The following is a 25,987-nucleotide window of genomic DNA, read 5'->3' as shown; positions in this document are numbered from 1 at the left end:
TACAAGCCTAACTTGTATGAACACACGCTGGCAGCCTGTCCCCCCTACAATTTTTTATTATTATCATTAGTATAATTATATCGAGACCTCCCCCCCCCCAAGGTTTAACTCAACATTTGCTACAATCAATACTTTTATGAGTTAGATTAAGGACCTGCCTGAAACCCTATGCATGTTTCATTTATTTACGGCAGATGGATTGCCACGAACCAAAAAAAATGAAAACAAATTAAAATAAAACTGCTATGTTGACTTTTTCACGGTGTGGGAAATGCAGGATAAAACAAAAATGAAGCATTTGAATACTTTAATATGAAAAATTAAACAAAATAATTCCTTAAAAGCTTGACTTACTTACAGGGTGCAAAACAATCAAAACAAAACAGACAATTTAACGTTACGTTAGAGAACATGAAATAAATGGCGTTGAAAATACTGTATAAGATTGCGCTTTGCGTAATAGTGGCTTAAGGCATTGTGTGTATGTATGTATTCCAGGCTGCCTAGATCTACCACCACTCAAGGTAGTGTGAGGGTAGGTCCAGCAGGTAGAGCACTAGAGTATTCTGCTGGTGGTGGATTGATTGATTAAGATTAAGCCACTCTAAAGGTGGCACGGGCATGAATAGCCTGTAAGTGGTGGCCCTTTTGAGCCATTACCAGTATCAAGAGCTGATACTGGAGATCTGTGGAGGTGCGACTGCACCCTGCGTGACGGGTGATGTCTCCTGTTGGCTATTTGATTGATTGGTTGATAAAGATCTGGTAGTGGTTGGCCGGCTTCTATTTATATGGGACTTGACCAATGTAGGTGGCTCTGGTGTGAGAGACAAACTAGCAGAGTGCTTGTTCCCGGCCGGTGGCGTGAGCTTGTGGCCACCGGGTGTACTGGGGGTCATGGGTACTGGAGAGTAGAGGGGGGGGGGGGCAGTAGACTGCTGTCTATAGACCCCTGAGCACTAGTTGCTATTCTTGCTGTGAATTCTTGAATATGCAGACGTGGTATGGTAGAACAGGTGGTGATGGAACAGGCCTAATCTCCTTCCAAGGGAGATTACCGTGACAATATATATACAAGAGTTGTTACATTCTTGTAAGGCCACTAGCACGCTTAGCGTTTCCGACAGGTCCGTAATCCTAATTGTCGACGAAATACGACCTCGTCAAATCATTTAACAAACTAATTCAAGACAATCGACTTGGGAATGGTCCAGGACGAATCGAAACGTCGTCGTCCCTTCACCTTCTAGTGTGTGGTCTGGTCAACAACGTTTAACAACCTCATTCACTGCTGGGTGAACAGAGGCTGCAGATGACTGTAATGTCAATCCTGACCTTAAAAGCTTCCTAGAAGGTTGTAACAGAACCCATGCCCACAAGATGGGTAAGGGGTGCATAAAAACTGAACTAAACCAGCCTGCCTTAACATCTTTATATTATGATAATCACATCAACATAACAGCATTAAGATCAGTGTGAAATTCCTGTTTTGGCCAGAATGTCTACCACTCTGCATGAGTGAACTTTTTAATGTTTTTTTCGGCAGCATTATTTCCTCAGTTTCTGAACTGGTTTCTTTAGCTTGTATGTTGTAATAAACTATTCCAACGTTTACAGTTGTTCTTCCTTGTGAAGATTTAACAAAAAATTGTGCTTGTAAGGGTGATAAAGTTCAGCCCCGGCAGCACCCAGTCTTACTCCATAGTTCCATCTTTGTGGGACCTTGGTATAAGCCTAACATGTATATATAGACTGGCTGCCTGTCCCCTACAAAATGATTTATTATTAACTGTTATATACAGTATACCCGGCTAAAGCGAACACAGTACAGTTTCGTCATAAGAGATTCCTAGATTGGAATTTATTTGTGGCAAAAGTGGCATAGTGGATTTTGTAATAGAGTTTTATGGAAAGGGAGTTATACAATTGTAGCGAGTAGAACTCGCTCCCTAGTAGAACTAGAACAATAATATACTCGCTCCAAATGCATTGTTAATATTCCTGTCAACCTTTGGAGATGAATGAGGTGAGGCGTTGCCCGGGCAACACGGTGAGGTGTTGCCCGAGCATATAAGCAGCAGAATAGCAAACTAGTCTACTTTCAAGTGTGGTCTAGAGCAGACACTTGCGAGATACTGTACCGACGCTCAGTGCGCTCAACTCACACCAAAGTATCACCTGTGTACTTCTGTATATTCGACCAAATATATATATAGTATCTTAGTGTCTATTTGTGTTTATTATTGTGTATTTGTGTTCTTAGTGTTTATTTGTCACCATACTTTACGTAACAATAGAACCGTTACAAGCACCACACCAGAAAAAAATACCTATTTGATATTCTAAGAGTACGACTTAGTCAAACTAGAAATGCTCTACAAATCAAGGTACCTCGAATGTGGAATGACCTTCCCAATCATGTTAAAGACTGTATCTCTCCCAACCAGTTTAAGATAAAAACTAAGTACTACCTAATTAACTCCATGTAACCTACCTCACCCCTAAATGTCAACCCATGTCTACTATTATAAACAATCCTGTTTTGTTGACCAAATTGTATATTTGCTATTTTTCTGCATGTCCCTCCCCCTTTTTTATTTTTTTTATTTTCTTAACACAATTTATACTTTAATCTCAATTAGTAGTCTTAATTAGTTTTAGTTCTCAATTAGTTTTAGTCTTAGTGTTTTTCCTGCCCGAAACGCTTTGCATAATAGTGGCTTTAGGTATTGTATATGTACTAGCTCTATCTATAAATCCATCATTGTTTTGTATCTCACCTTGTATGTATGTACTTTACCTGAATAAATATTTGATTTGATTTGAGTTAAGGATTGGCGCCCAGTCAATCCTCCCCGGCCAGGATACGAACCCAGACCAAAGCGCTCGCGGAACGCCAGGCGAGTGTCTTACCACTACACTACGACTGCTGCAAACTTTGTAACTAGCTTATCAAGACTGTAACTTGCTTAACTAAATGAATTCTGGTTAGTGGTAGTAGTTTTAGATTCAGCTACTCAGAACAAAAGTTCCAAGTAGCACGGGCTATGGTGAGCCCGTAGTGGACTTACCTGGCACAGGAGCGGGGCTGTGTGAATTCTAGTGGTTCAGCCCATTATATGCCTCTGTAATCCTTTCCACTACCACACACAGCTAGCCATGGGGTGCATAATAAATTAACTAAATTTATTTCAGAATGTAGAAACACTTATTGACAGAACTCTGTTATATAGTTTAACTTGGCTAATCATTTAATTTTTCTAGCTTGCGATATTTTTGGTTTAATAAAAAGCTTAAGTGCACAAATTGTAGTCATAGTTGCCGCCTGAAGGATAGTTTATTTTGCACCCCATACTCATCCTCTCAACTTAATTATACATATTAACGATTCTGAGGTCAGGTAAGAGATCAGTAGAATCACGTAATTCCTTTCCTAAAATTTTATTTTGACAATTTAGTCAAGCAACATTAGACTTATTATATTTAGTTATACCTAATACGTTTTCTATTATGTTACTATAGAAAACTGTATTAACATTTCAGGATACTCTTATCAAAATTGGACAACTGACATTACACAATTAATTCGTTTATTCGGGGGTATGGGGTGCATAATAAATGAACTAAACTAACAAACTTATTCGGGGACAGGAAGCCTGGACATGTATATATAAACTTTAGGATTGTATTGATGTCTCGAAAGGTCGAACTACTAACGGAAATCTCTACTCACAAGCTGCTTGTCTTCAACAAAATTGAATCATCAATTATTAACATATACATGTAGTGTATATGCTGGTGTAAAATATACAAATATTGTCACTTTCTATCTAGTGTAACAAGTGTGACATTACAGTATACAGGTGGTGCTGGTGCCTGGGGTGAGATCGCACGGGAGACATCTCCCGTCACGCAGGGTGCAGTCGCACCTCCACAGATCTCCAGTATCAGCTCTTGATACTGGTAATGGCTCAAAAGGGCCACCACTTACGGGCTATTCATGCCCGTGCCACCTCTTGGGTGGCTTAATCTTCATCAATCAAATCAATGGAGGTGAGATAGTTGAGCAGCATCCGGAAAGAGATGGGGACCTAACGAAGTGGACAGCGCTCGGGGTTCGTAATCCTAAGGTCCGGGTTCCATCCCCGGCGGAGGCGGAAACAAATGGGCAGTTTCTTTTACCCTGATGTACCTATTCACCTAGCACTAAATAGTCATCTGGGAGCTAGACACCTGCTACGGGGCTGCTTCCTGGGGGATATGTGCGTATGTGTGTGTAAAAATTAGGATTAATGACGCTATGCGTGATAATATAATATATAATATAAAATATAATATAAAATATAAAATAATATAAAATATAATATATAAAATATATTATATTATATATTAAAACGTTCCAAGCATAATTTTACCGTAAGATATATTAATAATTTTCTTATCTCGATTACAAAGACGTCTTGTAGTGTAGTCTTCTCTTACTGACGTGTGTGAATAACATTGCTTATGGCTATCCCAACTTTAGGTATAGTAAAATATATCCGTACTCAAACACTGACAACAAAACACAACACACAGCACCGCTCCTGTGCCAGGTAGGTCCACTACGGGCTCGCCATAGCCCGTGCTACTTGCCCCGCTCCTGTGCCAGGTAAGTTACGGGCTCACCATAGCCCGTGCTACTTGCCCCGCTCCTGTGCCAGGTAAGTTACGGGCTCACCATAGCCCGTGCTACTTGGTACTTGTTCCGAGTAGCTGAATCTATAACAACAACAACATTATACCTACTCAAAATACTCAAACAGTATCATATAGTTACCAAAAACAAATACAGAATGTATGACGATACATAACACATTACATAATAGTATAAATATATAGACTAACCTTTCTTTAAACAAAAACTGGTTTAGCGTGTGAGGAGGGATAGTGGCTACATGCGCCTCCACGGGAACCACAGGTACTGATGGCAGCCTATCGTTCAGCGCCGTGCTCGGATTAAGACCTATCAACTCTTGGAGTGTCATTCAGGTAACCACAATAGTTTAACAGCCAATCAGCAAGTATACTTTAGTCATGAACATAGTACAAAACTAAAGTAAACTGTCAAGTATATAAGCTTGGTTACACCCCCTTGGTGTATATCCCTTATGTTGGCAATTGTGATTGGATGGTGATTTGAATGACTATCAGAGTGGCTTAGTTGATGTTCACAGTCAGGGGATCCCGGGGTGACGAGCAGTTTGATTGTTCCACGTTAACTTGAAAGATTTCCTTGACGTGGTGCCAAATGTGCGCGCGTTGCTTGATCAACCAGGTTAAACATATTGGGTTTGGTCAATAATCAGATGGGTGACTGCATGGACAAAGCTTCACCTCTGATGACGTAACTGCAAGTCATGCACCAACTTCATACGCTCGTTAAGTGTTATCTTGGTAATAAAGTCGTTATCGTAGCTGTGTTTGCATGCTGTACAATGACAGATGCTCAGGTCAGCGAGGCTGCCACCAATACTCACGTATTCTGTAAACAGTTACAGCGAACAGTCTGCCTGCCGCTGACAGCGACATATATACCATTGAGTAAAATTACAATTTCATATTTAATTACGAATTTTATCAATAACATGTTGAAATGGCTAGGCAGAAACTCGCTCAATTATCTTACTGGAATTGTATGAAGAATCAATTAGTTCCAAGACATACCCTAAGAACGATGGACTTGATAGTGGTCCAGGACGATTGATGAAGATTAAGCCACCCAAAAGGTGGCACGGGCATGAATAACCCGTAAGTGGTGGCCCTTTGGAGCCATTACCAGTATCAAGAGCTGATACTAAAGATCTGTGGAGGTGCAACTGCACCCTGCGTGACGGGAGATGTCTCCCGTGTCTGTAATGACATGGGTTTGGGATTATATACCCAACTACACCTCAGAAAACAAAGATCCTTACGCCAAATTATTGATTCATTCTAGTGACATGAAGATGGGATGGTTAAGTGGATATTAACTAAAGGGTAAGTCCAGGCAAGTCCACTACGGGCTCACCACAGCCCGTGCTACTTAGAACCTTTGTTCAGAGTAGCTGAATTTAAAACAACAACCCAGTAAATATCCACATAATCACTCACTTCATGTCACTTTCATTAATCGATATTTTGGCTTATGGGTCTTTGTCTACTCAAATGAAGTTTGGTATATACTCCCAACCCGTTGTCTTCACATTCTCAAGGAATAAATCAAGTAGAAACATGAAAACGTTCGGAATTTTCGTTTAATTTTTAGGGGATTCTTACCCATAACTTAGAATGTCTGCCTGTCTATGTGTCCGAGGTTGGACTAGCTTCACCAAACTTTGCACCCTGAGTCTTGTGGGGTAAGTGCCCAACATGATCAGATCGGGGATCATCACAACTCAAGAGGGAATAGCGTGCCACAGTCATATACTCACATTCACGAAGATTTCCATACTGACACCGGCTTCAATTTCGCTAAATACTTTAAAAAGAATATACAAGCAAATTTGTTCTCATAGTATTTTAATACATTAAACATTGATCTCTGAAAAATAAGCAGAAACTTTCCACTCGTTCAGAAATTTAGTTTCATTTTCGTAGTGGATGAACATAGAGCAGGCTGACCAGTCCATATCATAGAGGGCTGACCAGGCTGAGTAGGTTTCAATGTAGAGTACAGTCTGTTGACCAGACCACACACTAGAAGGTGAAGGGACGACGACGTTTTGGTCCGTCCTGGACCATTTTCAAGTCGATTGCCAAGTAGCAATCGACTTGAGAATGGTCCATGACGGACCGAAACGTCGTCGTCCCTTCACCTTCTAGTGTGTGGTCTGGTCAACATACTTCAGCCACGTTATTGTGACTCATCGCCTACATAGAGTAGAGTCTGTTTAAGGCCTAGCGTTGAGAGAAGTCCCTATAGACTTCATAAAGTGCGCCACGACCACACTGCATTGTAATGAACAGCCTTTTCATGTTACAACTAGGAGAACAGACCGGCAGACTCCAAGGGAAAATAGTGAAAGGCAAGCTACAATGGTACTGTTTTAATTAAGAAGGATGCTGCTGACAAACTGGCTTTACAACTAGGGCCGTCGCACACTCCGTCACGTTTGTAGGAGAGTTGGGTGGCAGGTCTTCGCCCGGGAACTGCTATCATAGAATAGTACAAAAATAGCCTCTCCTGTGCTCCTGGGCGGAGACGTGCAGTTATAGCGAATCAGGTGTGCACACACATATCAAAATAACAATATTATTCTACAGGTCCAGTACTAGTAACACAGGGAAGGTGTAGGAATATATCCAGGCTAGATGACCGACACATCACAACTCAACCAATATAGAAAGCATCATTAAGTTGCACTCTATTCAAAGTTTTCCTAGCCGAAATGTGAGAGTAGTGCCCATTTTCTCTGAACTGGTGCAGGGTAAACTTAAACAGTTTATCGTGAGGCCGGGTTTGCTGAGCATGGCACTGGAATGACTTCACCTTGGCGCGGTCAGCTCGGCCGTATCACAGACATACACCCAGGGGGCGTCACTGAGCCGCGCCCTGGAAGATAGATACAATATAACAAGGACCAAGTGGCGGTCTTGATGAGTCTTGTGTCATAGCTCAGCCGCGGAGCAACTCGTTGACAAGTCTCCGCGAGGTCAACACAAAATGGTATGGTATGGTAGGACAATTTGTAAGCCGTCTATAATTACAGCTACTCCTTAAATCTAGCCTTAACCTGATCCCCTTGAACCCTCTGACAGCATCTGTTCCACTCATACACACATAAGTAAAGATCTGATATGATAAATATTTAGCAAACATGCATGGCCGTGCTCTAAGCTATACAAACTTAGCTTCTCCATATGTGAAAGTGTCAAATTTTTATCTACAACTCGTCAACTGATATTATATATATATGCCTTTATCTAAACATCATTTTTACAGACACTACATACATTTTACCTCATAGAAAAGCGAGAAAACTAATTTTCTAAAATCCATTAAAATTGTACAAAAACTGGAGTTAAATGTTTGTTTACATGTGTTGCGAGGGTGAGTAGCAAGATGACTCAACTGGTGCTGCAGCTCGCGGGAAGAGGAGCTACTGAGGTAAGTCGAGGTGTTCTGCTGGTGTTGTTGGCGGCACTGGCGGCTCTGGTAAAGACCATGGACCAGGTTTATGGTACCATGGACCAGGACCATGGACCAACACCAGCTGTTGCCATGGGTCATCACCCCACACCTCGCCGGCCTGTTGCTGTGTCGAGTAGCAGTATGTTCTGAGTGGGTGTTAGTGTTGTCAAGGGTCAAGTGTTGTTGTAGTGGTTAAGAATGCGTCTTCGAGGGGTCGTAAGAGGCGAGCTGGGTACAGGGTCTTGCTCATTGGGTAGGTGTGGTCAAGGGTGTCGAGAGCAACGACGCCAGCAGAATATACAGATCAAGCTCCTGACTCCCCTCGCCAAGATATGTCATGAGGCAAACCTGAATCCATATGTTATGTTGTGATACACAATATTGGAATATCTTCAAATACACACACAACCAAAAAAGGAGGGTTCCAGAGAGGAAGAAACATTCCAGCATATAATAATTGCGCTTAAACATTCATGACCACTGGGAAAGCTAGCAGCAGTTTGTGTCAAGAGCCTGCTGGACCACAGCTTGTTCGTCTCCGCTGCTTGCCATGTAGTAGCAACAGTAATCTTCGTGTGCAACATGCATGCTGGCCAACACACTCCCACTACTCGCTACACCGCAACTGTGGTGATACAATGCAGTATACTTTGTCCCTGCTGAACAATTTACTGCAGTAGCACATCTCTACTGCGCAATGTTCAGCAGCAGTTTTAGCCTCATTACGTCATGCACAGCAGGGGTCAGTCCTTGTTACTGGCCAACAGCAGTTTATGTTGATGTTACTACAGGGAGCTGCAGCCCATTAATCACAGGGGGCATAGGGAGGAGGAACCTGGGGTGGAACCGGTTAGCCATGCGAGTGTCGTCTTTCATAGCATGATTGCTTCATTTTCCACTAGACGCAGTTCCACTATTTGACCGACCAGCTTCAGGGAGGCGTGTATGATTGACTGGCTGACAGGCCTGGTAATGACGGGAGGCCTGCCCACTGCTTGCCCTCAGCCAATATCAGGATACCATTTCATTTTGTTATCACTTCAAACTACAACGGAAATCTAGCCCAGTGTAAGCAAATCGACTATATTATCACAGAGAATATCATGTTTTGTCTAAATGCCCATTTCTAATATATTGCAGTACATCGTAAAAAAACACCAGATTTACCAAGTGACCTTGAAACATTGTTCAACAGAAGGCTGTTAATTAATAGCTTGGCTACGTGTGGCACCAGCGGACCAGAGTTGTAAGCGATGAGCTCACTGACACTGTTGGTCCTCAGTCACTTCCTTGGCACCACAGTCATTGGTCAAAACATGTGACATTTGCATACCTAATAGTCTGGCTTGGTTCATCCGGCACTTTACTCCTCTACGCTGTGCAAGTCGGGTTTGTGGAGGGTTAGTTAAGGACAGGTTGAGGTATGCGTCATTCTGAGGTGTTTATCTTAGCCCAGGGAATGGTGGTGGTGGGTAGAGCAAGACGGGATCAACCAAGTGAGACTGTAAGACTAGACTGGCGAGGAACTACGGTGGATGTATAGGGATCGGTACAAAATGTCACAAGCATTTGCCGGAGCTGATGTGCTGGGTACTGACTTATAAAAACAATTTTCACATACAGTGGACATTGAAAAATGATTTGATACATAATTATAATGATAAATTAACATGAACATTTAAATAATGAGTCTATAACAGCATGGAAATGAGATCTTTACACATCATACAAGAATATTTGTTCTATGTACGACACCATTCACAGTTATCAACAAAACTAACTTGTGTACAAGTCAACAGGTCGCCTGATGAGGGCGGCGCGTCTCTCCAGCGACCAAGAGTTAGTGCGGGACACGCCCACCTCAGCTCCAGCCCAAAAATCTCACAGATTCTTGCTTACAACATGTTCGGCGTCTCGATTTTTGTTTTATTTTTACATTCTGTACAGGAAGGTCTTGTCAGTTACTGATCTATTACACACTATATATATATTTTAATACCGCAATCACTGGTATACCTTTGGTCATAACCAAATTACACCAAGTCTTCGACACAACTCAGAGGTCACAATTTCCGGGGGTCAAGCAGCCAAGCCCGTGGCACCACACTTGCGGAACTCGAGCACTGAGGTCAGACCGTCTCACACTACAAGGAAGGTCACGCAGGGACTACACTACTTCGCTACGTCTTCACTGGGATAGCTTCAGGTATAAGATAAGTAGCTGAGGACTGGAAATGGGTGAAGCTAGAGAAGTGGCACTCCAGAAGTGTAGTACGTCGCTTTCCAGCACTGTGAGCAGTACTCCTGCATGACAGGCAGCACTCCAGGAGTATGGCAGGGGACACTCAAGGAGTATGGCAGATGGCACCCCAGGAATATGGCAGATAGCACCCAAGGATTTTGGTAGTCGTGCACCCAAGGAGCAACCTAGGTTGCACTCCAGATGGAATACTCTCGTTAGATTCGTGAAGTCTGCTTGACAAGACTCGGGGAATATTAGGGAGGGACAGCTTGAATATGTCGCATCAGATTCGGGGCGTTTGTTGGGGGAGGGGGAGGGAGTTAGGGCGGGGGTAGGGAGGGGTAAGGGGGGCGTGGGGGGCGCCATGAGAGGGGAGGTCACTTGTAGAGCCAAGGGGGCCACGTCGGCGGCAGACGAACTACTGCACCGGGCCCACCTCTGCCCTGAAAAATAAAAGCATTTGTAAGTATGTTATATAAACATTAGTATATGATGCATGTCGCTCAATGTCGTGTGTGTGTGTGTGTGTGTGTGTGTGTGTGTGTGTGTGTGTGTGTGTGTGTGTGTGTGTGTGTGTGAGGACTAAAGGCGTGTCAGTGTGCACACATTTGGGAGTGTTTAGACATATTATGTGCAAGTATGATTAATAAATGTGTATGAGAATCATGATGAGTGTAGCAGGTGATTGATGTGAGAAGAGCATCTTGGGCCTTGCAACTCATATATAGTTATGCTGTGAGTACAGAAAAGTGGTCAAGTTGTTTGCTCCACCATCAAGATTAAGTTAATGATAAGAACATAAGAACAAAGGCAACTGCAGAAGGCCTATTGGCCCATACGAGGCAGCTCCTATAATGCCTTCCCCAATACACATTCCAAGTGCCAAGTTCCCCCCCCCCCCCTGAACCTAATTCACAGCTTTGTTATCAGTTCAGAATCTTTATTTTTGACAAGGATTTCTTGACTTTTTGCTTCGTGTTACAAGGACAGACTAAACGAACTGAACCGCCCATCATGGATGAATTGATCGATTGATTGTTTCATAATTTTCATAATATTGTATTAGCGAAGTTATTTACACCGGATAAACATGTTATGTAGAAAGTGGGAGAAGAAAGAAGTGGGAGGAGAAGGGAAGAGAGAGGGGTGGGAGGGGGAGAGAGCGATGCGAGGGGGAGAGAGAGGTGGGAGAAGGGGGTGTAAACCAAAGTAATACTCTACCACCAGAGCACCAGGTAAACCAGACCTAAACTGGGGCAAGCAGCAGCTGTGGCCTCACTGTCATCCTCTAAACACGTATATTAAACAAATATATAAAGTCCAATGTAAACAATGACATTAATTCCGGAAATATCTGAGCCACAATGGAAGATTAAATGTTCCGGAAATGTTCACATTGAAAGAGAGAAGAGAGTGGATATGACAACAACATCAAAAATTTATATATAGCATCACATTAAAAGCAGAGAAGTTTATAAAACCATAAACAAGGAGAACCAGAGGACAGAGTTATAGATTACAGAAGACGCAGAAGGAACAACAGGGAGTGTGTTCTTGACACAAGTTGTGGATGGTTGAAATATCCTCGAGGACAAGACAGCTCAGTCACTACATCTATAAGCTCTCTACTTGTATCCCATACACAGGTTAATATAAATATAAATATATATATAAATATACAATATATAATATTGTATATTTATATATATAATATATATATATATATATAATATATATATATATATATATATATATATATATATATATATATATATATATATATATATATATATACATGAATAAGAGAGAGAGAAAGAGAGAGAGAAAGAGAGAGAGAGAGAGAGAGAGAGAGAGAGAGAGAGAGAGAGAGAGAGAGAGAGAGAGAGAGAGAGAGAGAGAGAGAGAGAGAGAGAGAGAGACAGAGAGAGAGAGACAGAGAGAGAGAACGAAACGTTTAGCGTTAATGAATATTTAAATCATTTCAAACAGGTTTGTACACTCCGTGCAGGCGCCAAACATGACATTAATGTTCTGAATGAATAACACCAATCAACACGACGATGTTCACGGACACTGACTAACTTACATACAAGAGTGGCATGGATCACGTCCTGGGTAAGGGCATGACCTCCGGCACGGGGGAGGGGCAGGGGGCGGAGTCGGGTGTGGGCTGCTGCTGGAGGTCTCCTGACGGGGACCCCACCTCCAGGATATCACCTTCGCCGCCAGCACCTGTAACAAGCCAAATAAGGTTACTGATCCAGGCGAGGAGTCACAATAACGTGGCTAAAGTATGTTGACCAGAACACACATTAGAAGGTGAAGGGACGACGACGTTTCGGTCCGTCCTGGACCATTTGCAAGTCGATTTGAGAATGGTCCAGGACGGACCGAAACGTCGTCGTCTCTTCACCTTCTAGTGTGTGGTCTGGTCAACAAGGTTATTGATGTGAGCCGCCGGCGTGCACGAATACATGCGAAATCACATATCTGCGCCAAAATCACATAGTCATGTACCAAATTTCACAACCAGGCACGCATAATTACACATTAATAAACACATATGTGCACAATCACACGGCCATGTATGCTCAGACGTAGATGACAAAAAAGTGAAATTTTGGAGGGTAGAGCGTCTCACCTGAGGCTCGCTTGGGCACTGGCAAAGTGTTCTCCCCTTCCCGTTCTCTCTTCAATCTGGAGTCTACCATCTTTTCTTCTTCTCTTGCCTGGTGGAGGAGCGCAGCCGCCACTGCAGCTGGGGGCAGGGATGGTGGTAGAGGGGAGGCAACTGTGGCGGGGAGAGGGGACGTCAACGACGAGGGAAGAGGGGAGGCTAGTGAAGGCGGGAGTGGAGATGTAAGAGATGAGGGGAGAGGCGATGCCAGCGAAGGAGACACGGAGGGCGCCTCAGCACCAGAGGAACTGCCGTTGGCCTTACAGGAGTCTTGGAGGGCGTCACGGCAGCCGTCCCGTATCTTGTGGGTCAGCATATGTTGCTTCATGTTCCCCTGCAGGAGAAGACCACACTTATCGCTAAATTCAACATGCATTGCTATCAACAAAACTGCGATATTGTAATAATACTAGCGTATGCCTTGCCCATTAGTAGACAGTACGTTGAGAATATGGCATGGAATTATTCTTGAATCAACTGTGTAAATTCAACTTTATGGGCTTTAGCTTTAGGCCTATTATGTGGCCGAGAACTCAAGTCGTTTCCTCACCTTAGTGGAGAAGCCACGGTCGCATATGTTGCATTTGAACGGTCGTTCCTTGGTGTGCGAGCGGATGTGGATCTCCAGTGCTGACTGACAAGCAAACGTCTTGAAACAGATATGACAAGTAGTGTTTCCGCGACCTGTGGTAGAAAATGGAAACTAGATTTTTTGGCAGAAGTTACTTACAGAATCTGTTAGTGACAATTATTGCGTAATTACATCATAAATGTGAAGTTATGTCAAAATGTAGAGGAAAGAGCGAAAAGCATGTGCTAGCAGTGAGTATGATGGCGGCACTGGGCTGACACACGCTAATGCTGAGTGCTGTACCTGGCATGCTGGGCAGGTAGAGTGGGTTGAGTCCTGGCATGGTGTGTGTGCCTGGCGTCATGGCCGCTGTCGTCAAGGGAGGCGGAAAGAGACCGAAGGGCGAGTACAGGTGTGGGTGAGGACGGGCCGCCAGGTCCAGCGGTAAGGAAGCTCCTCCCTCTTGACTTCCTGTACTAACCGCCGGGCTGACAGAGCCACTAATGTGATCTGTGGGGGAAATTTGACTGTCGCCACCAGGGGCATCATGAGATCTCTCGCCCAGATCTGAATAATCTGAAGGAGTAGGAGACACAGAGGCCCTAGGTGATGTCATACCGTTGAAGCTGTCTTCTCGTGATCGCACAGTCAGGTCCTCTGCTGTCCGCTGTTCAGCACTACCTGTTGACGAGGATCTCGAAGACGTGCTGAAGGGCCGAAGATATTTCTCTTCTTCTGTATTACGATCCTCATTTTCAATCATTTCCCGGTGCCTGAGGGCCTCGGGGGAGAGCTGGTATCTCAAATGCAGAGGCAGTGGAGGGAAGCCCTGAAGTGGAGGCGGTGGGAGCGGGAAGCCTGCGGGCATCAGCTGTGGGAGGGATGTTGGAGTGTGGAGGTGTGGATAGTCCCGGACTTCAGCTGCAGCGATCTGCTCGGGACTGAGGTCTGTGGGTTCCCCTGTGTGCTGCCTGATATGTTGCTGCAGAACTAAAGCATTTGTGTACTTCTTGTGACATACAGGACACTGGTGCAACATTCTCATTGGTGGTTTGGCACGATGCACCCCCATGTGTGTCTTCAGGTTACCTTTAGTAGTAAACGCTCGCCCACAAATTTTACACTTAAAAGGTCTTTCTCCAGTGTGTGTTCTGTAGTGCATTTGTAAAGCAGATTTGCAGGAGAGAACTCTATGGCAAATAACGCACTGGTTTGGATCTGTTAGTTTATTTTCAATATTATTTACTAATTGTTCTAATTTCATGGTTTCACTAGTTTTCTGGACCTCAATGAGTGCCTCCCAAGAGTTGTCTGTACTGCCAGGCTTGGGTAGAAGGTTAGTGTAAATATGAGGATCTTTGGCGGGGTCTATTCCTGGGGGAATATTAATGGTCGGAGGGGGGCCCATGGGTCCCGGGAATGAGGTAGGAAGTCCAGGAAGAAAAGGAAAGTTGAGAGGAAGCCTTGGTCCTGAGAAAGGAATAGTTGGCATCCCAATTGGACGAAATTCTGGTCGCATCCTGAGGTCAGTTGGTTGTTCTGAAGTGATTGACCGTGAATCACTGCTGTCCATATCATGCTCTTCTTTGGTACTGCTGTTTCCATCAATAGTGTCCTTGAGTTCTCTTTCAGTTCGAACTCTGATGTCCAGTGGTGCTTGCTCCGGGTTCAGCTCTCGCTCACTGCTCCTCCTCTCTATTAAGTTCCTCATCTCCTGAGAGTCAATGAACCTCTCCTTAGATGGCTCCCTCTCGTTTTCGAGTCGGTTCTCGCTCTCGAACTTTGATTCGCTTTCAAATGTGTTGTCGTCGTCGAACCTATTATCTTCGTTAAATTTTTTATCGTCGTCAAATCTTTTTTCATCGCTATACCTCCTTTCCCTGTCGAAACACTTTTCACTGTCGAATCTCTTTTCATCTTCAAAACTCTTTTCATCTTCAAATCTCTTTTCACTGTCAAAATTGTTCTCATTCTCGAATCTTTTCTCACCGTCAATGGATTTCTCACCATCAAATGACTTTTCACCATCAAAGGATTTATCACCGTCAAATCCTTGATCATCATCGAACGGTTTTTCACCGCTGAAACGTGTTTCACTGGTCTCTCTTTCCTCCGACATTTCGACTATATCGTTTGGTTCTGTTTCGTCATCCTTTTCTATTTTCTCTTCAAATTTTGGAAGTCGCAAAGTGTCAGCCAAGTCCATTGTGGTAGATTCCATTTTGTCGGTATTAAAATCTCGCTGGACTGGTCCGGGCGACGATCGAGACTCGGAGATGCTTAGGTTCTCTGGTTCGTCTTCTCTTCCTTGTCTAGCGAGGTTAAGAAGGTTGAAAGGTCTGTGTAGGTCTAGAGATGGAGGTGGGCCTGGTAACCGGTATGGAGGTAGGGAAGGACCTCCCGGTAAGGAAGTGAAAGGATTTGGAGGCCCAGTTGGAGGTGAAGGATAGTCCTTCAGCTCTCCGAGCTGGGCTAATAGAGGTGGATGGAATTTGTCCAGATGTTCAGGAACCGGATGTGGGTTCATTTTAACGTGAGGGAACCGACTTGCATGGCGCTGAAAATGCACCTTTAGATTTCCTTTTGTGGTAAACCTGTTGCCACATATATTACATTTAAATGGGCGTTCTCCGGTGTGGGATCTGATATGAATTTGGAGGGCTGAGTCACTGCCAAAGACCTTGCCACAATATCGGCAACGGTGCTTGTAGTAAGGGTCTTTTCCATCACTGGGCTTGTGATCGTCGATTAGGCGATTGGTCAGGAGCCCTTGTGAGGCACTGTTGAGGACACTGTTGGCAGTGCGCTGCAGCATCTCTAGCGTGTTGGGTTCATCTGGCGGTGGTGGGTCCGTGTGTTGAATAACAGAGGAGGCGATGCTGGATGCTGTCATGGGTGGAGAGATGGGTCTGTCGCGTGGATCTGGGGGTGGCCCACTGGTGCTTGCTGTACACAGGGGCGAGTTTCCTGGTGGGCGCTCGCTATTACTGTCACTACTTGGAGGTACCTTAAATCTTTCCATGAGGGTGCTGATGAAGGAGCTGCTAACATTCTGGCTGCCTTCACTTGTTGGTGGTGCTGAGGGTCTGGATACTGGTGTGGGCGGGGATGGAGGCTCCTGACGTTCCTGGATCTCACCTGGGCCTTTTGATTCACTATCTGAAAAGTTTGGTAGGCCAGGGCTTCCTTCCTTATTCTTGATGGAAAGTTGTGCCTGGAGTTGTTGTATAAGCTGCAACTGCATCATTTGTTGGTGCTGCAGCGTGTAAAGCGTTCCCTGAAGCAGAGCAAATTCTTGCATTGCTTGAGGGTTGTTGGTGCTCGAGGAGTTCAAGGCAGAGGTTGCAAACTGAGCGAGAGCCATCCTAGTGTTCTGTATAGCTTCCAGCGCAAGATTAGACTGCGCCAGCTGCTGCGCAATTGGTCCTACCTGTGGCGGAGCGGGTGATCGCGCCAGGAGGTGTCTAATCTGTGCCAAAGGGTCCGCAGGACTACTGTCGCTACTGTCGTAGCCATTATTACGATCGACAGAGGACTCCCGGGACTCTGGTGTAGCCTCGTGGGCCGCTCTGGCCTTGAGGATGTGCGCCTGGTTGTTGTTGGCTACGTCCTGGTGACGCCGGAGCTCGTCTGGGTGGTCGGCGTCAGGGTGGTGGGCGCGGGGCGTGTCGGGCACCGGCAGGACTGCTGGTTCTCTACCACACGCCACCCGGTGCTCCTCCAACTGCTCCCGGGACACCAGCTCCGCCCGGCAGTACGGACAGATGAACGTCTCGTCAGCTTCACCTGCGGAAAATACAAATGTGTCAACATAACAGAGCCAGGCGGTCACTGATATTGGAAACTTTAACTTCAACATTATCAAGGAGAGTAAATAGCAATAATTCTGTCCCAACTTTAGGAACCTGGACAAGGAATTATCCACAAATATTACACATCACATCAATATGGCACGGCAAGTACAGCGCCGTCATGAGCCTAGAGATATAACCTCGCATCTGACACCGTGAGGTGAAGATGACCAAGACACCAGTACACAAATTAATATAGAAAACTCTGAGGAATGTTCAATTTAAATTAATTATAGTTCTATCAGAGATGACACTGGTGCTGGAGTCTATGAAACACTTCTAGCTAAGACTTATTAGCCAAGTTTTCCCAAGCACACACATGCGCCAGTTCTTTGTTTTACTCTAAATATCATCCACATTAACTATATTACGAAGCCAGTGCATCCTCACTGTGCTGAATTGGGGTCCAGTGATGCCAAGGTGGGAGTACTAGAGAGGAGTGTCAGCTTTATACTTTTATAACTCGGTTGACGTCAGTTTCCACAGTATAACTTCCCCGATGGACGGAAGTAAACAAATAGTGACGAACATTAAGGCAAATGAGAGAGTATAACATTGTGTGTGACCCAGTGTGGGTGTACTGACCTAGTTGTGCTTGTGGGAGGGGGAAGGGTTGAGCTCTGGCTCTTTGGTCCCACCTCTCAACTGTCAATCTACTGGTGACAGGTTCCCGAGGCTATTGAACTCTGAACGTCTATTGAAATCATATCAACATTTGAAACTGTGTATGGAGTCTGCCTCCACCACATCACTTTCTAATGCATTCCATTTACTAACTACTTTTACTAACACTGAAAAAGTTTTTTTTTTTTAATATTTCTGTTGGTCATTACTCAGCTTCCACCTGTGTCCCCTTGTGCGTGTACCACCCGTGCTATATAATGTCATTATCTATCCTATCAATTCCCCTGAGAATTTTGTATGCAGTGATCATGTCTCTCCGAACTCTTCTGTGTTCCAGCGACGTGAGGTGCAGCTCACGCAGCTTTTCCCTCGTATATCGTAGTTCTGGGACCATTCTAGTGGCATACGTTTGGGTTAACAAAGTATGGGTTTCCATGCTAGAGCTGCATACTCCAGGATTGGTCTTACATATGTGGTATACAAGGTTCTAAATGATTCCTTACACAAGTTTCTAAAGGCAGTTCTAATGACTGGACACTGCTGTTTAATATGAATGTGGAAAGATTCACTGAAACTCAGATAAAAAGAAAACGGATGAATATGATAAGGAAAGTTTCTAGGCCCCGGTATACTGTGGTTGGCCAGTTCTTGGCCTATGTGTGCTGTGATTGGTCTGTTCTGGTCCCCTGCATGTTGTGATTGGCCCGTTCTTGGCCCCCTGCATGCTGTGATTGGAAAATTCTGCGGTCCTCGGCGTGCCGTGATTGACCAGTTTTTTGGGACACGGCGTACTGTATAACTGGCCAATTCTATGGGTTTCAGGATACTGTGATTGGCCAGTTCTGTGAGCCTCGCTGTGTTGAGATTGGCCAATTCTTTTGTATCGAGCGGCCAGTTTTGTGAGGTCCGGCGTGCTGTGATTTGCCAGTTTTGAAAGCTGTGGCGTGCTGTGATTTGCCAATTTTTAAAGCTGTGGCGTGCTGTGATTTGCCAGTTTTGAAAGCTGTAGCGTGCTGTGATTGGCCAGTTCTGAAAGCAGCGGCGTGCTGTGATTGGCCTGATACTCGCGGGATCTTCAAATCCGACCATTGATGGCGTCTGTTTGAAGAGGGGTGAAAAAAGGGAGACAAAAGTGCATGGGAACATCCCTTCTTAATAACCGGATAATACCATTAGCGATGAAAGCATTACCAGAGGGCGTTACTGTGTCGCTCCCGCTCCTAATGGCCGCCCGACCTCTCAACACACACTCAAACATACACACTCATACACCATAATACTGACAGCCCACGAGAATTTTTTTTATCATATCTAAGAGACGCTCAGCTGATTACAAGTTCAAGATATTTCATATTTTGTATAAATTTAAATTTGTTTTTCTTGATGTTATGGCCGCGGCGGAAGAGTTTGGCGGGCTGGTCGGTGTCCAACTGCCCGTCCCCGCCCTCACCACCCTGGTCTACTGCTCCTCAGGGCATCGCCATTTTGTTACCGATATCTCTGTTTGGATATGATAATGCGATGCTTTGACGAGTGTGGTGGTGGGGGCCCCGAGGGCACGAGGGCCGCTCCCTTCGTGAGGACCCGCCCGGCCCATCACCAGCGTCCCGTCACGCGGAATACGATGAAACGCTGAGGCCGCTCCGCACATAATACACCCCCCACCTGCTGCCTCCGAGGGGGGCGGGGGGCTGCTCAACGATGAGGGAGGGTGTAGTACATTCATCACAAGGGGGGGGGGGTGAGGGGGAAGATATTGAGAGGGTAAAGTAGAGGGGGTTGGGCTGACGAGCAGTGAAGGGGTTATAAGTAACAACTTCAGGGGTTATGACTCTCCCTATAGCCTGGTAGCCTCCCAGGCTGTATAAACTTTGGCATTTAGCTAAGCAAGTGATAATCTTGTGAAGCTAGTTGTATACAGTTGCTAATATTACATATGCATATACATATTCACACGTCCATGTACACACGCACATGTGTACCTACTCACTCACCTAGTTGTACCAACCTAGTTATGCTTGCGGGGCTTGAGCTCTGGTTCTTTATCCTCACCTAATGTATGTATGTGTGTGTGTACATTATGAAGCCCACCAGATCCACAATGACCCGAGATCAGTGTTGATGCACCACTTGCAACCGACAATGACCGGAAACTTATATATATATATATATATATATATATATATATATATATATATATATATATATATATATATATATATATATATATATATATATATGATTTGCATGTGTGAGTTGATGTTGTACAAGTGAAGGACCCGAGGCCAGGGTTAAGGCCCCGTGGTGCTCGGGGTCTTGAATAACAACATATTATAAAGAGTCGATAATGTCCCAGTCTGTGAAAGTGGTCAAGAAGTGTGACAAGTACAGCTGTGTAAATTGTTGTGTACTGCGATGCTCGTGTAGCCTGCATGCTTCACACTGTTACTGGTCCACACGGTGTCACAAGTTGTCATTGGTCACTCAACTCGGAGGCTAAACTCACACACACAAGAGCCAGATATTGTTACTGATAGCATGGGAGAACTTCAGCGCCGCAATGAGTCTTGTTATAATAGCCAACAGCTGCTGGCGTCAGCATGCTGTGATGCTCCCATCATTCTGGCTCCTGCTGGCGTCAGCATGCTGTGATGCTCCCATCATTCTGGCTCCTGCTGGCGTCAGCATGCTGTGATGCTCCCGTCATTCTGGCTCCTGCTGGCCTCAGCATGCTGTGATGCTCCCATCATTCTGGCTCCTGCTGGCGTCAGCACTATGTGATGACAACGTCAGCATGCATGCCCAACAACCTCTGTTATTGGCACATGTACAGAATATATCTCTTTGACAAACAATATGACGAATCATTGTTGGTCCAAAATATGTCATCGAGGCTCCTTGTAGAAGGCAGTTATTGTAGTGACAAACCCCTCACACAATTCACTATAGATACAACGAGTATGGGAGCATGTGAACTTCTCAGACTTATAAAGGGAGGAGTTAAGGAGGGCGGGGGGAAGGATAAGGGTAGGGGAGGCAGGATGAAGAAGGGGGCCCGGGATGAGAGAGAGAGGAGGGGATTTAGGGGGATGGGCTAGGTAGCTTGGATATAATTTCGGGGCATGACAAGCAGAGAGCGCGAGCACATGTAACATTGCCCCTCCCAGCACCGTGATGGCTGAGCTGTTCACAGTGACAACTGTACAAACAGGATCAGTGTCGGGCGGACGGCGGGGCCCACACCACCCGGGCTGCCCAACCTCACCCCTCACGCCCTCACCAGGTAGGGCTGCTACTGTCTCTGCTCCCCCATCACAACTGCTGCCCCATGCGGTGTGTGTGTACGTGGCCAGCTGGCTATGTGGTGTGTGTACGTGGCCAGCTGGCTATGTGGTGTGTGAAGGTAGCCAGCTGGCCATGTGGTGTGTGAAGGTAGCCAGCTGGCCATGTGGTGTGTGTAGGTAGCCAGCTGGCCATGTGGTGTGTGTAGGTAGCCAGCTGGCCATGTGGTGTGTGTAGGTAGCCAGCTGGCCATGTGGTGTCGGAAAATCCGACACCATTTAATAATCATACAGATAATAACTGTATTACCAACAAGTTACCCATAGAAAACGTAACTTGTAGTGGAATTACCATCTAAAGAAAACGGGATATCATCACCACATACCATTATAATTCACCAGCTATTCTGCTGGGAATTATTCTTAAATACATTAGTCTTTGGACTTTACCATCATAAAAACATCTTATATAAATTAACTTAATTATCAATATTAAAGTAGAGTAAATGTGACCCTTCTATCACTTTCTGAAATCTGGACAAAGTAGGCCAGGCGTCAGGGAGGAAGGAGGGAGCCATTGTTGTTTATTGAGACCAGAGGCTCACACGGGAGCAAATTCGGCTCCTGTTAAATTTACTTGGACGTAGTGTTATGGAAACCAAAGGTACCATCTCCAACACGATGTCTACAATTCAAGTTAAGTCTATCCGAAACCCATTATCTATCATTTATGGCCATTAATGTCAGGATATAGGGTGACCCGGTTAGAACGCGAAATCGCCTCAAACTAAAGGTCAAGACGAGGATGCAAGATTATGTGCACCAGTTACTGGGTGATAGAAGCTACCTCAAAGAGGATAATTTGGTGTCTACACTCTAGTTATACCTGGTGGACTAACCTGCTGTACTATAAGAGAAGGAACCTCATCAATGTATGTAGCTATTACTGTAATTTGATTGGCTGCATATATATAAACTAATAAACCCCCCCCTAATGTGTAGAGGATCGATTTGTGAGATTATGAGATTATTGCAGAAATACAGTCCACTTATCATTATACAAATTGCTATCGAAGTATATAAATTAACGTAAATATAAATTCATATAAATTAAATAAATATAAATCTCACAGGTCGGTTCCCACATTATTTGGTCATCTTCGAACCGGATGACGGATTATTTGATCCTTTGAACCCACATTTGGTCATCTTAGTACCGGATGAGCCAGTTAACCAGTGGATTCATTAAATATACTAGTGCAGTGTTATTTAAACAAGGCCAGCCAGTCAAAGACAGCGGCGAAGCCTCGAGGGAGCTCAGGAGCCTCCCTCAACTGAGTTCAGCCTCATCAGCGGTTTCATGCACACCCACAGATATTTGGTGGCGTGTTATTTCGTGAAATGACAGCGCTAATATTGAAGCCAGCCAATTAGTGACTGTGTCTTCGCGAGATTGTTCACGGATTTCGTGGTGTTACATTTCGCGAGAGATTATCTACGAATTTTGTGGACTTTATTTCGCGAGGTCACTAATAATATTTAATACTTCTAGATAATATTAGAAGTTTCATAGAGGCTAATTAAGAGGCTATTAACAATAATTGTGTATATTATTTCTCCAAAATAGAGAATTATTTAATATATATTGCACTAGTGATCACAGTATAATATTTACTAATTGCCAACCCACAACAGGGTAGGATATTTACCATTGACTAGTTGAACTATTATTGCTCATCCTAGTCCCATTATTACCATAGTCAGTTGTACTATATTGAATAACCTAACACCATTAATGAATGGTCCAGACCCTATTTTGGGTGTAATTTTTATCAACTCGAATTGAGTTGCATATATAATAATTTACTTATGATCATTACACCTTTGAGTGATTAATTAGTGTCTCTACCATCCTAGGGTGATATAGAAGAGCTAACCTAAAGGTACTTCCAGTGACACTGGTTTATCACTCAAATCATTAGTGTGTATGATTGTATATATATAATGTGTATTAATTTTAAGTGCTAACCTCTAGTAGAGGTAGGATTATTGCCTAGTGAGTTCAGAATTTACCCTAGGCTACCATTAGTGTTTGTTCAGTATTATGAGCAGCCCAAGTACAAGCCCCACAAGGCTTCACCAATAGCCAGTATGGATAATGCAGGGAGAATGAAAAGAACCCTTGCAGGTCTTAAAGGCCACTTAACAAGACAGATCAAGAAATGTGAAGATTTGTCACAACAATCTCAAGTTGATTATGCTGACCTGGAAAGCTATTATCAAGCAGCTGCAGGTAAATTTGAGCAAATCAAATGCCAAATGGCTGTCCTTGTGGGGACAGACTACTACCATCAATTCATTGGTAGCCCTACTAAATATCAGGGCATAAGCATGTTAAACTCTGCAGGAGGTAAATTACTCTCAGGCCCAGTATCAAGCCTGAGGAGACCTATGCCTGCAGATAAACAATACCAATAGAGATCTAAATTTGTCAGCTGATTATATTTCTCCAGTAGCATTATACTAAGGAGATTACAGCTGACTATAGTAACAGAGGTTGATGTTAGTATCATCATTTAAAGCTGGAGATGAGTTCATGAGGCCTCAGTGGCAAATCAGTGAACAGTAGCCTAAAACAGCTACAAGTCACTGCGACCAATGTCACTGAACCCACTGCAGTCTCAGAACCATACTTTACTTTAATGATGAGCTATTCAATCTTCTGAATCAATTAACTAAATTAAACCCCAATAAATCTGATGACTGATTTGATACATTTATTATTTAATCAAGATGTATTCCATGGGCCTCAGTGTTTATATATCAGTGACCAGTTACCTGAACAAACTTCAAGTTATATCTAATGTCACTGATCTCACTGCAGTCCCTGAATCATACTTGACTGTAGTACTTGATCACATCCAGTCTTCTGGGTTAAATAATATGTAATAAGGCTTGAATATTAGCCTTTCAAGAGTTGACAGGGAAATGAATTCGCATTAGACTTCTAACCCCTACAACTCTAGTACGGGACATCCGTCCTGTACGAACAGACACACAAATGTGTGATTACTAACTACTAACATCAAATTAATGTAATAATTCGATGGAGGAGTATCGGTGTTCGTCTGTTCTAATTAGGACTTCGACCCGTGAGCAGCCCCTGGGGAATTATGTCGGAAAATCCGACACCATTTAATAATCATACAGATAATAACTGTATTACCAACAAGTTACCCATAGAAAACGTAACTTGTAGTGGAATTACCATCTAAAGAAAACGGGATATCATCACCACATACCATTATAATTCACCAGCTATTCTGCTGGGAATTATTCTTAAATACATTAGTCTTTGGACTTTACCATCATAAAAACATCTTATATAAATTAACTTAATTATCAATATTAAAGTAGAGTAAATGTGACCCTTCTATCACTTTCTGAAATCTGGACAAAGTAGGCCAGGCGTCAGGGAGGAAGGAGGGAGCCATTGTTGTTTATTGAGACCAGAGGCTCACACGGGAGCAAATTCGGCTCCTGTTAAATTTACTTGGACGTAGTGTTATGGAAACCAAAGGTACCATCTCCAACACGATGTCTACAATTCAAGTTAAGTCTATCCGAAACCCGTTTATCATTCATTTATGGCCATTAATGTCAGGATATAGGGTGACCCGGTTAGAACGCGAAATCGCCTCAAACTAAAGGTCAAGACGAGGATGCAAGATTATGTGCACCAGTTACTGGGTGATAGAAGCTACCTCAAAGAGGATAATTTGGTGTCTACACTCTAGTTATACCTGGTGGACTAACCTGCTGTACTATAAGAGAAGGAACCTCATCAATGTATGTAGCTATTACTGTAATTTGATTGGCTGCATATATATAAACTAATAAACCCCCCCCTAATGTGTAGAGGATCGATTTGTGAGATTATGAGATTATTGCAGAAATACAGTCCACTTATCATTATACAAATTGCTATCGAAGTATATAAATTAACGTAAATATAAATTCATATAAATTAAATAAATATAAATCTCACAGGTCGGTTCCCACATGTGGTGTGTGTAGGTAGCCAGCTGGCCATGTGGTATGTACGTAGCTCCAGACCCTGCAACACCAGCCACACCCACCACCACCCAGCTCCAGACCCTGCAACACCAGCCACACCCACCACCACCCAGCTCCAGACCCTGCAACACCAGCCACACCCACCACCACCACCCAGCTCCAGACCCTCCAACACCAGCCACACCCACCACCACCACCCAGCTCCAGACCCTCCAACACCAGCCACACCCCCACCACCACCCAGCTCCAGACCCTCCAACACCAGCCACACCCACCACCACCACCCAGCTCCAGACCCTCCAACACCAGCCACACCCACCACCACCCAGCTCCAGACCCTCCAACACCAGCCACACCCACCACCACCCAGCTCCAGACCCTCCAACACCAGCCACACCCCCACCACCCAGCTCCAGACCCTCTCCAGTCTTAAAGAAGGCGACATCTACCACCTTGGATCACCAGTGAGCTGTTCACTGGTGATCGAGCTGAACAGAATAATGTATTGTAAT

The 25,987-nt window shown here is 44.3% G+C and overlaps 2 protein-coding genes across 7 annotated transcripts in view; both read right to left on the bottom strand.

Annotated features, from left to right (window-relative positions):
* Nucleotides 1-4,962, bottom strand: part of LOC123745760 (protein tramtrack, beta isoform) — a 149,460-nt gene extending 144,498 nt beyond the window's left edge. The window contains exon 1 of the mRNA XM_069317695.1: nucleotides 4,888-4,962. The gene's annotated coding sequence lies outside the window, so the exon portion shown is untranslated. The remainder of the gene's footprint in view (nucleotides 1-4,887) is intronic.
* Nucleotides 4,963-7,052: 2,090 nt separating this feature from the next.
* The window catches only part of LOC123745762 (homeotic protein spalt-major), a 254,949-nt gene continuing 236,014 nt past the window's right edge, over nucleotides 7,053-25,987 (bottom strand). For 3 of the 6 annotated variants that reach the window (XM_045726637.2, XM_045726636.2, XM_045726638.2), the window contains 5 exons: nucleotides 13,946-17,428; nucleotides 13,622-13,755; nucleotides 13,036-13,423; nucleotides 12,481-12,626; nucleotides 7,053-10,837 (listed from right to left, as the gene is read on the bottom strand). In XM_045726637.2, the coding sequence (XP_045582593.2) occupies nucleotides 12,499-12,626; nucleotides 13,036-13,423; nucleotides 13,622-13,755; nucleotides 13,946-17,428 (4,133 nt within the window). In that variant the 3' untranslated portion in view covers nucleotides 7,053-10,837; nucleotides 12,481-12,498. The remainder of the gene's footprint in view (nucleotides 10,838-12,480; nucleotides 12,627-13,035; nucleotides 13,424-13,621; nucleotides 13,756-13,945; nucleotides 17,429-25,987) is intronic. The other 3 variants (XM_069317694.1, XM_045726639.2, XM_069317693.1) reach the window with 2 other exon arrangements.

The sequence above is a fragment of the Procambarus clarkii genome, chromosome 88 (genome assembly GCF_040958095.1).
Source record: "Procambarus clarkii isolate CNS0578487 chromosome 88, FALCON_Pclarkii_2.0, whole genome shotgun sequence".
NCBI lineage: Eukaryota > Metazoa > Arthropoda > Malacostraca > Decapoda > Cambaridae > Procambarus > Procambarus clarkii.
The sequence above is the reverse complement of the archived record's forward strand: the minus strand, read 5'-3'. Positions and strand labels throughout refer to the sequence as shown.